The following is a 13,591-nucleotide window of genomic DNA, read 5'->3' as shown; positions in this document are numbered from 1 at the left end:
CGGGCACCCTGTGGGGACCATCCACCAGTTGACCACAGTCTCAAGTTACCCAGAGGTGGGGCAGCAGGTCCAAGAGGGCCGCACTGGTTTTTAGGAGAAAGGAATCGCTCCACCCCCCGGGGACGCTGGGGCTCCAGGATCTGGCGATCGGATCTGCCCACTTCAAAGGGGCCTTGCCCACTGTAATCCACACCAGTGTGGCAGCACTGAGGACTCCTCCAAGAGCCGGGCGGGGCCAGACTCCAAGATGGGGCACGTAGGGCCCACGCTGCCCATCTCCCTTGCATCCTGAGTAGAAGCTGGTGGGTGGCACTTAATCCCTGGGGAACAACAGGCAAAATCTAGGCCCAGAGACTGAGGCCAGAATGAGATGGCCTTGAGGCCCCGGGGCCAGTGAGACCCTGGCCTGTCCTGATGGGCTCAGGGAGGGCAACGCTGCAGGGTGCCTGCCTGCATCTCCCTGCGTGGCCTCCTCTCCTCCGTCTGTCTTTTCTGACGTGAAGGCCTGAGAGTGCAGTCCCCGTGGCATCCCAGTTCACCTCCCAGGCCCCGCTGCCGTCTCCAGGGAAGGGCCCCTCGTCCCTCTGTGACACAGAGCCACCTGAGTCTTGGGTGCCCACTAGGCAGGGAGGCACGGGACCCACCTATGAGAGCAGCTGTCTTCTGCCTCCCCACGCAGGGCGGCCTGGAGGGCTGGGGTGGGCTCAGAGGACAGGCACTTGGCTGGGAAGACCCTGGGCTCCAGCCTCAGTGCCACAGAAACAAAAAAGAAGCCCTAAGGAAGCACAGCACCAGGGACCAGGATCCCCTGTGGACGCCCTGCAAGGGCGGAGGGGGAGGGGAAGAGGGGGAGGGAGGGGGAGGAGGGGAGGGGGAGAGGCAAGATCCCTGCAGGGGCCCAGGAGTGGGGGTGAGACCTTTCCACTCCCTTCTAGTGCAAGGCCTCATCCAAGTTCAGTGCCTCCAGACTGGCAGAGCTGCCCACTGGCCTCCACCGGGCACCGATAATTTGCCAGCCCTGCTTCTGTGCCTTCTGTCCCCTCCTGGGGACCTTGGCCACAGCCAAGCGCGATGGTTGTGCTAATATGTCATCTGCTTCCCTTGCAGACGCAGGAACCCCAGCCCTCAAGCAGCTGTGTGGGGAGCCGTAGGCCCCCAGCCGCCCCAGGCTCCTCCCCGCCCCAGGTGCGTGGACCTGGCTGAGGTGCCCTGTGCCCGCGGCCCTCCGTCGAGGATGGTGGTGGATGGGGCTGGGGCCAGGGCTGCCCCGGGAAACAGGGGCCCCATGAACTCACCTTTCCCAGACCCTGAGGCCTCGTCTCAGCCCCTGGCTCCTCCCCGACCCCCCGAGCAAAGCCCAATACTCATGGGACAGACACAGGAAAGGGGACGCCGCCTAGGCAGATGGGGAGAGGCTGGGAGGGGCAGAGGAGGAGCCGCCTCCATGTCCATCTCCGCAGGCATTCCCCTCCACCACCGCCCAGCCCGCCTCTCCTGGCATGTGGTGCTGCCCCCTGCTGAGCAGCCCTGGAACTGCAACCACCGGAAGGCCAAGAGTTCTATCCTTTTCCCGTGGTGGTGGGATTTCAGCCCCGGACCCAAGCTGGCTCTGCTCACTTGCTCAACCAGCGCCCTACCACTTGAACCCTACCCAGCTCCTGGCTGGGCTTTTGTGGAGATGATGTCTCATAGGTTTTCGACCTGAGCTGGCTTCCGCTGCAATGCTCTAGATCTCAGCTTCCCGAGTCCATAGTATTCCAGGAGTGAACTACGGTGGCCTGCCCACCCCAGATCATGGCTGCCCTAAACTGGAGCCCCGCGGGTAGGGCAGCAGGGTCTCCCTAAAAGGCCTTGGGCAAGTCACTGGCCTTCTGTAGCCCCTGCAGGCAGACTCAGTTAGTGCTGGGACAGACACCCCTGCTAGTGACCCTGCAAGTGAGCAGCAGGGAGCAGGAGGCAGGAGAGGCCTCGGAGGACAGGAAGTCCTCTGCAGCCCCACCTCCAATGTGAGGGTCTCCCTGCAGGTGCAAGCCCCATTCCTGGGGTCAGGGACGGAGCCCACTCCCGCACGGTCCACCCTGTTTCCCCGAGGTTCTCCCACCAGACCACAGAGCAGGGAGGGGAACAGTGTCCCACGCAAAGCTCCCTCTAGGGTTCAAGGGTGGGGGCAGCCCAGTCCCCACAAACCCCAGCTCACTTCTGACCTTCCTTTGCAGGATTCTCCCTGGACCATGAGAGCAGGCTGCGCTGGGGACCCCCGAGGGGTGAGGATGGCTGCCCAGTCCACTCCCCGCGGCCTCCCTCAGACCACGGCCTTCTCCTAGCCCCCGGGACACGGGGCCATGCCAGGGGAGCAGCCCCAAGGGACGCTGCCCGCAGCCATGACCACAGATCTGCCTCTCTGCCGAGCTGCCTGCAGTCTAGGGGCGCCCTCTCCCCACCCCCTCCAGGACCACTCCCTGGCCAGCGGCACCCCGCAGGGCACAAGGGAGACAGGCAGCAAAGCCCGGGCCAGGGCGCCCCCTAAGGTGCACCTGAGGCAGGCCAAGGAGGCTGCACCTGAGGCCCTGAGCCCAAAGGTCCAGGCCCGAGGCAGGCCCCCCAGAAAGGAGAACAGCCCTTGGGCACCCCCAGGGAGGAGCCGCACCCCCGCCCACAAGTGGCTGGCCTGCCGGGCAGACAGCAGCCCCCCACAGCTCTACAGCCCGGACATGGCCAGGCCTGCCACGGACCAGCCCTCCGAGGGCTCAGAGGGGGCAGCCCCCCCGGGCCCAGGGCCTGGAAGCCCCCCTGGGCCCTGCCTCCCCCGGGGCAAGACCCTGCCAGCCCCTGAGGAGCGCAGCCTCCGGGAGGCCCTCTCCAGCTTTACCTCCACCAACTATACCTCACCCAACTCTGCCCCTGGGCCTCCGCCCCTCAGGGAGCCCCAGGGCCCTGGCACCAGCCCGCGCAGGGCAGCCTCCCTCTGGGAGCCCCAGGCCCAGGCCACCAACCTCTGGCCCTCCGCTGCTGAGAATAACTTCCAAGGTGCTAATCGTGGGGTTCCTTCTGCTGAGCCGGAGCCCTTTCCTGAAAGCAGAAAGCCAGGCAGCCCCAGGGGGGGCTCCTTCGGGGGCCCCACCCCGGCCCACTCTCCACGGGGGACTGGCACCCAGGCCCTCCCCGAGGGCCTGGCCGGGCAGGAGCATGGCCCCGGGGCACTGCTGCGGGCCTTCCATCAGCCCCTGGCAGCGTGGCCCGGGATTGCCGGCCTTGCCTACCCGCAGCCCACCCCGCCTGCCCCCAGCTGCCACCTCGACGGGGCCACCTCCCACTCTGCTGCTGCTCACCTGGCCCCAAGCCCCTTCCCAGACAGTTTGCACACGAGTCTGACGGAAGCCCTTCCTGAAGGGCTCGCTTCTGCCTGTGATAGGCTGGGGAGCCCCAGAGCCCCCCCAAACCCTCTACCACAGAAATGCTTTGCAGGGAAGACCTACAGAACCAATGGGGTGGGCGCCAGCCCAGGGCCCCTGGACGTTACACTCCCCACCTCTGGGCCCCCAGCCACCCGTCTGTGCCAGCTGTGGGACGGAGCGTCCACCCCCTTCCCCACCCCCACCCCGGCCCTGGGCCAGCCGGCGGTGGTGAAGACTGCGTTCTTTGAAGACCAGCTCAGCCCGGGCCAGCAGCTCTGCCTGCCCCAGAGTCCCCCTGTGTCTTGGCCCCCGGTGCTTCCAACCTCTGGGCCAGGCCCCCCTCAGATTAGGGTGCTCAACCAGCTACCATTCCCAGGAGGGGGCCCCAGGTGGCCCAGGGACAGCCAGGGAGTCCTGGGTTCTGCCAGCATGACGCCCGGGCCTGGGGAGCCACTGGTGACCGCGAGCCCCAGCCCAGCCCAGCCCAGCGCCCCCCCGGGGCTGCTCAACTCTGGCAGGCTGAGTGACCCTGGGGCGCAGCCCCTGTTCCTTGGGGGAACCCAGCCCCAGCTGTCCCCCCAAGGGGCCCCTGGCCTGCCCCAGCCCTGTGCAGTGGGGGCTTCTCCCAGCGAATCTCCCCTGCCCTCCCCTGCCACCCACACCGCTGGCAGCAGCACTTGCTCATCTCTGTCCCCGCCGTCCAGCAGTCCAGTCAACCCCAGCTCCGAGGACAGTCAGCTCCCAGGCTCCCTTGGGGCCTCGGCCTTCTTCCACCCGCCTGCCCACTCCCAGGAGACACGCAGCCCCTTCCCATCTCCAGAGCCCCCACGCACCCTCCCCGTCCACTACCAGCCAGAGGTGACCAAGGCCTTCCCCTTCCCAGAAGACAGGCTGGGAGCCGAGGGAGCCTTCGAGGGCCTGGAAGACCCAGAGGTGGGCAGGAGCAGGCTGCGGGACCTCCCTCGGGGTCCAGGCCCGTACTTCCCCCTGAGCAGTGCCAGCCTGGACCAGCTGGACGTGCTGCTGACCTGCAGACAGTGTGACCGGAACTACAGCAGCCTGGCCACGTTTCTGGAGCACCGGCAGTTCTGCAGCCCACAGCAGGCTCCGGGGCTCCCCGCCACCACCCCCACAGGCTCGCTCAGCCACAGCCAGGAGGTCCCCTTCCGGCTGACAGACGGCAAAGACGACCCCCTGAGGACAAGCCTCCTGCCCGGCCTGGCCACGGCCGCCTGCCCGCTCCCCACCTCCGACCTGGACCTGGAAGACGACGCCAAGCTGGACAGCCTCATCACCGAGGCGCTCAACGGCATGGAGTACCAGTCAGACAGCCCAGAGCTGGACAGCAGCTTCATCGACGTCTTTTCGGATGAGGAGCCTTCCGGGCCCAGAGGGCCTGGCACCGGGCAGCTCCCCAGCTCCCGGGCGGGAGCAGCTCCCGAGGACAGTGTCCCGTCCCTGCTCTCGGCTCCAGCCGCTGCCTTAGAGCCCCAAGCCCCCCGCCCTGGGGACAGAAACTGCCCACCCCCACAGAGACCCAAGACCCGCTCCCTGGGCCTAGCCACGGCCGAGACTGCCACCAGCCCGCTCAGGCCGCGGCGGAGAGGAAAGCAGTTGAAGTTGTTCCAGAAAAATCTGGACATGGCCAATAGTACCAAAGGACCGGCCAGGGTCATCTGCCTAAGACCGAGGAGGAGGAGAGGTCACAGCACTGACCGGGTCCCCCCTGGCCCCAGGGACCTTAGAAAGCAGCCTGCCAAAGGCCACCAGGGCTCTGCAGGGACGCGGATCTCCAAACTCCCCGGCCTGCCCCCGGGAAAGGCCTCCAGGAAGAGAAGAGGGCGGGCCAGCTCTTGGAGCAAAGAGTTCATCCACAAGATTGTGCAGCAGAAAAACAAGCGCTACGGGCCACACGGCCAGGGTGCAGCTGGGCCCCTGCTCACCGAGAGCCTCCCGTCCAGCGCCCCGGAGAGCAGACTCCTGGTGCAGGACTGCGCCTCCGAGTCTGAGGAGGAGGGGGGGCTTCCGCCAAGGAGTCCAGGCCACAGAGGCCGCCCCCACCCTGCCTGTCAGCGGGGTGAGAGGCAGAAGGAAGAGAATGAGACCAGGGACCCCGAGGAGGTCAGGAGGCAGGAGGCCGAGGACACAGAGGAGACACACAGCACGCAACACAGCCAGGGTGCTGGAGGAAGAGGCCCTGCGAGCTCTGATCCCCCCACAGGGGTCCCTACCAGCCCCAAGACCCTAGAGGAAAACCAGCCATCGGTGGGCTTCACTCAGGAGCTCCTAAAACCCAGAAGCATTGCAGGTATACGCCTTGACACCGTGAAGCCCAGAGAGGCGTCCAATCGTCCAGGCCCCCACGGGAGAGAGAGACCTAGAGCTGCTCCGTCCAGCAGGGACAGGCCATCGGGAAGCCACGCCCATGAGCTGCCCAGCCAGGCGGTGCCACCGCCCAGTGCAGGAGGCCTGCTGGGCAGCTCTGCCCACACAAACCTCCACACGACCCAGGACAGAGAGGCCTCCTCTTCCTGGCCAGGAAACTGCTTGGAGCCGGTTGCCAGCTCGGCGCCCACGGTCACATTTTTTAAGAGCTCTGCACTTGGCTCTAATCCTGTGTACTTTAGCAGAGACCCCATAGGGGTTCCGGCTGCCCCAAAGGTGCCCCAAGCCGAGAGCAGTGCCCCCCAAGGCTTGCTTCACACATCCAAGGATGGGGCTGGCTGCTTTCCTGAAGACCTGTATGCTACCCGGCCTTTAGGGGTCGACACGGGCAGCCACCCCTACCTTGGTTCAGAGAGTGGGGCTACCTCTGAGCCAAAGGAGCCAGCACCACCCAAGAGCCCACCATACGCAGTCGAGAGGGACCCGGACGGACCCCCATCACCCCTGACCTTGGCGTCCACATCTCTCTTCTCGGGGCTGCCTGAAGATGGATTTGACCTGGCCACAAACAGGGCCACCCCGGTGTCGCTGGCTTGTGCCAGCCCTCTCCCAAGGAAGCCATTGCTAGATCCTCTCTGTCCCTGGTTTCTGCTGCTGGAAGAGGAGTGCCCAGTCCTATCCAGCCAGCTTCCTGACCTCTCAGGGGAAAGGGCATGCAGGGAGCTCTGTCCACCTGGGGGCACCGCCCCTCCTTCCCCTCCCCTGGTGCCTGGGAAGGAGATGGAATGTGCTGCTGCCGTCGTGAGTGATCTGTGCGAGGATGAGCTAGAGATCAAGAGATTGGTCACTGAATTAGAAAGCCAGCTGCAAAGGAGAGAGAGTGAGCACGGGCTCCCGAGAGAGGCTGACGGGGCCGTAGATGAGGACAAGCCAGGGCCGGGCCTCCAGGCTGTCTCGCCTCGAGGGGCAGTGCTTGCGGCAGCTGGCCTTGCAGGGCTTGGGGAATTGAGTCCACACTGGCAAGGGGCTCTCGGAAGTCCCCAGGGCCCGTGGCCCTGTCCAGCCACGGGAAGAGCAGCCTCTCCTCCGGGTCCTGACCCTCTCCCCATTCCCGGGCCTCCTTTGCATCCTTCCACAGACGGCCTCAGCTTTCAGGCCATGCGGGAGGCAAGTGTCCCCCAGATGGAAAGAGACAACAGGGTCCCCCCGAGTGGTTGTCTGCCTGACTCCCACATACAAGAGGAGCCCCTGCCAGGTGCCAGGAGTGTAGCCAAGTGCAAACCAGACAGTGAGCATTCATTTCCTGAAACCAACAGGTTCCAGACACAAAGCAAGGTGGCCCTGCTTCCGTCTTGCTGTCCGCAGCAGGGAGGGGCTCCCCCAATGCCCGGTAAGGCTGGGCAGCCCCACGGAGACCCCCGTCTCGCAGGCCCGGCTGGACACATGACGCCTGAGGAGGCGTTTTGGTGTGAAGGGGACGCAACCCTGCCGCCAAGCGCCCTCCCTGGCGCTGCCTCTCCAGGCAGAGCAGGAGAGCTGGGGAGCGCCGCACTGCATCTTGTGGCAGAGGAGCCTGGCTTTGAAGGTGAAGACTTGGCACCAGCTAGGGCCTCCCGGCTGTCTGCCCCCCAGGACAGCCCCACTCAGTTCTGCCCTACACAGAGTCCTGCCTGGGTCCCCGATTCGGGCCCTGGCAGGAAGCCCTGGGACCCAGCCTCCAGCTACGTGTGTCCACTCCTGGTCATGGGCATCAGAACTGGGTGCACCAAGGACACCCAGGGCTCTCCTGGACTGCCACCTGCTGATGCCGAGGGCCCAGACACCAGAGACCCCTCGGTTGGAGGAAGAGACCGTGAGAAATGTGGCTCCCCGTGGCCTGAGCAGAGGACAGCTGCCGCTGCGGTACCTGGACGTCCATGCAAGGCAGATGGATTCCTGGGCTTGCCAGGCCTCGCTGGGGCGCCCGAGGCGGAAGGGGAAGCCAGCCCGCCTCAGCCGGGTAACCAGAGGGGTCCCGGAGAACCAGACGCCCTCACGAAGGTCCTGGCCGGTCCTGAAGCCCCGCCAGGCAGACTGGCCAGCCACAGAGATGTGTGCGAGAGAAGCTCCCGGGAGCAGGCACGGAAGCCCCCGGGCTCCACCTCAGACTCAGCTGGGGCTGAAGGCAGAATTCCAGAGACCGTGACCGGCCCGGGCCTGGACAGGCAGCGGCTTCATGGTGGTGAGAGACCAGCGGCCCCCACCAGGACCCTGGACACGCGTGCACCTGGGCCATCCACCTCCCTGGACACACCCACCCCCTGTGGCCTGGAGCTCCTGCCTCGGGGAGGTCTTCCCCCCACCCCACTCCACGTCACAGAAGCTCCAGGGGAGCAGAAGGAGCTGCTCCCTACCCTTCTCTCCTGTGGGGACCCTCCTAGCTCCCCAAATCAGCTGGCCAGTCCTGCCTGGGTGCCTGGAGAAGAAACAAACTGTGTCCAAGCCCCCACAAACCACCCCCTGTCTTTGGTGAGAAGCAGCTGTGATTCGGAGGGGACCCTGCCTTGCCACCCCCTCCTGAGGGCTAAAGGCCCTCGAGACCCTCCCCCAGGCCAGCCTGGCCTCGTGGACACCTTAGGCCCCACGAGACACGGGGCGGACAGCACACTGAGAACTCCAGAAGATTCCAGAAGAGAGGGGCTGGGGAGCACTCCTGCCCCTCCCTCCCCGCCCGCCCCTCCCTCCCCACCTCCCCCAGGGAGGGCTGGCGCTCTGGGCGTGGCTCTCCAGACCAGCCTGTCAGGGGCTCCCACAGAAGAGGGCACAGAGGGCACTGGAGGGTTGGTGGTGCCAGACCCCCACTTCAGCACGGCTTCACCACCCACCACTACCGGCTGGATGCCCCCGGGCCCTGCCTCAGGCCCCCCGGGCAGCGCCCCCCACGCTGGCTGCAGTGGGGGCTGCCCTGCCCTGTCCGGGACCACAGGATTAGACACCTGCCTGGAAGATGAGGAGGAGGACACGGGCACTCCTGGGGCCACACACTCAGTGATGGAGGTGCCTGGAGCTGGAACCCGAAGCCCCACTGCTGGCTCCTCTCCCAAAGGGCTGGCTCAGGATGCCTCCCCCAGTGGCCCTCCCCAAAGCCACATCAGGGTCCCCCAGAAGCCCCTCAGTCCCAAGCGGAGGCCCCGTGGCTTCAAAAGGAAGGCTGAGCCCGTGGAGCAGGGCCAGGGGAAAGGCCAGGTCCCCACCAGGCCTCCTGTGACCTGTGAGGTCTGTGCAGCCCCCTTCTGCACCACCGCTGGCCTGAGCAGGCACAAAGCCAGGAAGCATCGGCCCGGGGAGCTCACCTCCCCCCCAGGCCCAGCCGGCCTGCCTGCCCCCTGGCCCCTGGAGCCCACCACCCAAACATGCAGGGCTCCCAGGAAGAGAAGCCGCAAGGCACCTGCTAAGACAAGACCAAGTTCCCTGTCCACAGACCCCAGCCAGCCTCCTGGACCATCTCCCACCCTGGACCCGACAGCACCTACGGACATCCCGGGTCTTGAGACATCCACAGCAGCTCAAAGGGGGACCCTTAGGGGTCCCCTCAGGCAGAAACAGCACCTCTCAGGCTCAGCTGAGCAGGGAAAGGGTGTGAGAGCTCTGGCCTCAAAGTTCGGTAGTCCAGAGAAGCTGGAGGCCAAGCCCCACCCCAGAAGGATGGACCAGAGAGAAGGCCAAAGGCCAGGGGGCCAGCCCTCAGGTGCTGTCCACAACGCGGAGAGGAAATGGAAGAAGCAAGCCGGAGCACTGAGAGCAAGGAGACTCCGAAGGACACGAAGTCCTCAGGCCTCTGCCGACGTGACGGCAGATGGGGCCCACTCAGGTCCACCAATAGCAACTGGCCATCGTCCTGTGAGTGGCCATGTGCCACTGGAGGGACAGCTGCCATGCTCAAACACCCAGAGCCTGGATGGTGTGGCAGACAGGGGCCTGGGGCCTCCGAGCACACAGAGGTCACCTCGAGGGCGGTTGGAAGGTACCTCGCTGAGGGAACGGACAGCAGGGCAGAAGGGAGTCATGGCTGGGCAGTCCGACTCAGTCGAGGCCAGGGATCTGAGTATCGACAGCAAGCTGCTGCAGGCTGCTGGAAGCCCACGGGAGGACAGCAGCGGAGCCAGGGGAGGACTGCCCGAAGGCACTGCCCCCCCCGACGTGTCTGGTTCTGCAGCAGGCAGCAGTGCTGATCAGAGCCTCCTGGCCACCCCAGATACCGGGGGCGGGGTCCAGGGGCCTGAGGACACCGCTACGGAAGCGCCCAGCCCAGGACCTGGCGACACTCTGAGCACACTGGAGGACGAGGTATCCTTTTCCCAGCTCTCCCCGCTGGGTGGCCGCCTGGCCCGGAAGAAGAACCCCCGGGTCTATGGAAAGTGTTGCAAGAGGTCTGAGCCCCCCGCACCCCCCGGGCAGCCCCCGCCCACGGTGCCCACGGGGACACATGCCCACGTGCCGTCCTCTCCACGGCTGCCCACTGACCTCAGCGACTCGGGCTCCCTCTGCCTGTCTCGAGAGGACCTGTGGGATGACGAGGCCATGGGCCTTCCTGAGTCCTTCTTCATGGATGGGCTTCTGACCCAGGTTCCCGGCCTTGACCCTTGGGCCCCCAGCCTCAGCCTGTGGAGCCTGGAGCCCAGCAGGGAGGCCAGCTGGGCGGAGGAGGAGCCCTCGCACTGCCCCGAGGAGGAGGACGAGTGGGCAGAGGCCATCCCCCAGCTGCACATGGTCCCCGCAGCCTGGCGAGGCCTGGAGCTGCGGGCGGCCGACGAGACCCCCTCCCCCTGCGGGGATGTGAGCCCAGAGCCCCCAAACCTGGAGCGGGAACACACGGGTGACGAGCTTCCTGGGGACACAAGCCTGCTTCCCCTGCACACCAAGGACTTGGAGGCGCTCAGCACCCAGCTGGAGATGCGAGACCTGCGCTTCCTGGGGTCCTGCGAGGGCCTCTCGGGCCTCCTCAGCCCACACTTCGTGGACTCACAGGGTCCACAGAGTGGCAAGAGAGAGGAAGTGGCCGGGGCTGGCCGCGGGGCGGGGGGCGGGAAGGCCCCCTACAAGTGCCCGCTGTGCTTCCAGTGCTTTGGTGGCCCCGGCGAGCTAGACCTGCACACGCTGGCCCACAGCCCCCCGCCGCCCCCCACCTGCTACATGTGTGTGCAGCGCAGGTTCCGCTCGCGGGAGCTGCTCCTCCAGCACCTGCGGGAGAAGCACGGGCAGGCCCGCGAGGGGCCCTGGGCCTGCGGCATGTGCCTGGAGGAGGCGGCCGATGTGTGGGTGCACAACCAGCACTTGGGGGAGCACGCGGCCCGCTTCGCCCAGCAGGGCCGGCCGCTCCCGCCCCTGGGGAACCTGCCCCCGTGCCTGCGCGAGGACGCCGCCTTCCCCCGCCTCCTGAACAGCATCATGGAGCACACGTCCCGGTCCCCCGGGGGCCCCGGGGAGGCATCTGAGCCAGAAGGGGAGGCCGAGGAGACCCCGCGGGGAAGAGGGACGCCTGGGCCGGGCAGCACCTCCTCTGGCCACTGCAGCGCCTTGACTCCTCCTCGGGCCAGCCTGTCTGCTCTAACGGGCACCTCTGCCACCGTGTCGGGCCCTGCCCAGATGTCCCCAAGCCTGTCCCCAGACCCTTGGTCCCACAGTGAGCACCTGATCCAAGCCAGCCTCGTGCACGAGGACTGCAGGAACCCCTCCCGGGACTGCCACCACTGCGGGAAGCCCTTCCCCAAGCCCTTCAAGCTGCAGCGCCACCTGGCCGTACACAGCCCCCAGCGCGTCTACCTGTGCCCCCGCTGCCCCCGGGCCTACGCCCAGCACGGGGAACTGCGGGCACACTTGTGCGGGGAGCACGGGGCGAGGGGAGAGCGCGAGCTGCCGCACACGCCACTGTACACCTGCGAGCTCTGCGCCCACGTCATGCACGTCATCCGCAGGTCCTTCATCTGCAGTTCCTGCAACTACACCTTCGCCAAGAAGGAGCAATTCGACCGCCACATGGACAAGCACCTGCGGAGCGGCCAGAAGCCCTTTGCGCTCCGGGGTGCGAGGCGGCCGGGGGCCCCTGGGCAAAAGGGCGCCCCTGGCTGGAAGACCTCAGCCTTGGAGGGGGCGCTGCCCAGAAAACGGTGCAGGATGGCCTCGCCCAGCGGTCAGCCAGGGCCCAGCAGCACAGACCAGCCCCTGTCCCCAGCCAGCCCTGCCCTGAGCGAGGCTTCCCTCCTGTTCCTTTCCCAGATCTTCCTGGAGGTAGATTCCAGCACCACCAAGGGGCAGCCCAAGACCCAGGAGAGACCCCCTGACCCCAGCAGCCTGGAGGGCCACCCAGTCAAGGAGGCCGATCTGCCTTCAGACAGCCACGGACCTCTGCCCCCACCTCTGTCTCCTTTCCCAGATTCCCTGGCTGAGGGAGGTGGCGGGAGGCTTGAGCCAGCCCTGCAGCCGCCCAGGGACGAGACGCCAGCAGGCGGCCCTGGGCCGAAGAAGCAGCGATCGACCCTGAAGGGGAAAAGAGCTCCGCCTACACATCCACGTGCACATCCGTTCTCAGGGAGACGCACGAACCCAGCCACCCCACGTGGCCCTGGCCCTGGCCCTGGGCCGGAAGACTCCTCCCTGCTCCACAAGAAGAAGCCACTGTCCCGGGGTCCCGTGGCACCTGCCCACGAGGGCAGTGCTAGCCTGCCAGAGCCCCGCCGCAGCTCACCCACAGACAGGGCGCTGCTGTCTGTGCCCAGCAAGACGCCCAAGCTCCCAAGAAGGCCTGTGGGGAGGGAGAGACCGGAGCCTGCCGAGCCAGCCCATAGGATGAAGCCCCCCACCCCTAAAGCTAAACCAAGACCTGGTTCCCACGGCAGTGGAGAGCCACGTCGTGACACCAGGACGCCGGGTGGCAGCCAGCCCCAGCCAGGCAGCGGACGGCTCGCAAGCGAGACAGCCATCACTCCAGCCAAGCCCAGCTGCTCTGGCCAGAGCCCCGCACCACCCCAGCCCGGGCCTCAAGCCCAGGCCAGGAGCTGCTCGAAGGGGCCCCGAGAAGCCGGCAGTCAGGGGTGCCAAGGGTGTCCAGGCCCCAGAGAGAAGAAGGGGAGCAGTGAGAAGAGGCAAAGAGGCCTGGCCCCAGAGCCTACCAGGTGTGAAAGCTCGGGAAGAGCCCCCTTGGCCCCTGCAAAGCCCCCCCGTGCCCCCCGGAAGCAGGCAACTCCCAGTCGTGTGCTCCCTGCCAGGCCCAGACCAGGCAGCCAGAATGGCAAGATGAGGACCCAGCCAGCAGAACCCCAGAAGGGGGGGCCCAGCCACACCCGCAGGAAGGAAGCCCTGGGCCAGGCTTCCCCCCGGCCGAAGCCCCTGCCCGGGCCCCACGAGACAGGCAGACACGCCCAGGGCGCTGAGCCCCGGGGCTGCCGGACAGCTGAGGCCCAGAGTGACCTCCTCAGCCAGCTCTTTGGGCAAAGGCTGACCAGCTTCAAAATCCCTCTGAAGAAGGTTGCGTCTGAGTAACCTGCAAGAGCCAGGTGCCTGCGCCGAGCCTGCGCCAACCCGGCTGCCCAGGCCCGAGATGGCTCCCTTTGGGCTGCTCACCTGCCTCAAGGCACCTGACTTACCCATAGTGCTCAGACTAAGCAGGGAGCTGAGGCGAGCTGCTCCTGTCGGGGGGTGGGGGGTTGGACTCTGGGGACAGGCCAGCTGAAGCCCTCCCGAGCCCACGAGGCTGTCGTGTTGGTGCTTGTGTTTCCCTGAAGCTGAGGAAGCGGCTGCTGCCCGCTGGCTGCGCAGCATATGCTGTGGGCAGC

General features: G+C 66.6%; 1 protein-coding gene across 1 annotated transcript; it reads left to right on the top strand.

The window, feature by feature from the left end:
* Nucleotides 1–2,342: 2,342 nt before the first annotated feature.
* On the top strand, nt 2,343–13,306 carry Znf469 (zinc finger protein 469). The gene is made up of 2 exons (XM_090356983.1): nt 2,343–8,288; nt 8,550–13,306. Exons 1-2 carry the CDS (start codon nt 2,343–2,345, stop codon nt 13,296–13,298), a joined length of 10,695 nt encoding a protein of 3,564 aa, XP_090213109.1. The 3' UTR covers nt 13,299–13,306.
* The last annotated feature ends 285 nt before the right edge of the window (nt 13,307–13,591 follow it).

Source organism: Megascapheus bottae, chromosome 24 (assembly GCF_031878675.1).
Source record: "Megascapheus bottae isolate mThoBot1 chromosome 24, mThoBot2.hap1, whole genome shotgun sequence".
NCBI classification, from domain to species: Eukaryota; Metazoa; Chordata; class Mammalia; order Rodentia; family Geomyidae; genus Megascapheus; species Megascapheus bottae.
The sequence above is the reverse complement of the archived record's forward strand: the minus strand, read 5'-3'. Positions and strand labels throughout refer to the sequence as shown.

Bases quoted from the DNA above. Each gene is read 5' to 3' on its own strand.
- Znf469 (XM_090356983.1), top strand. From the start codon at position 2,343: ATGCCAGGGGAGCAGCCCCAAGGGACGCTGCCCGCAGCCATGACCACA. The intron at 8,289-8,549 runs GTGAGAAGCAGC...GTGGCTCTCCAG, and splicing joins CAAACCACCCCCTGTCTTTG to ACCAGCCTGTCAGGGGCTCC.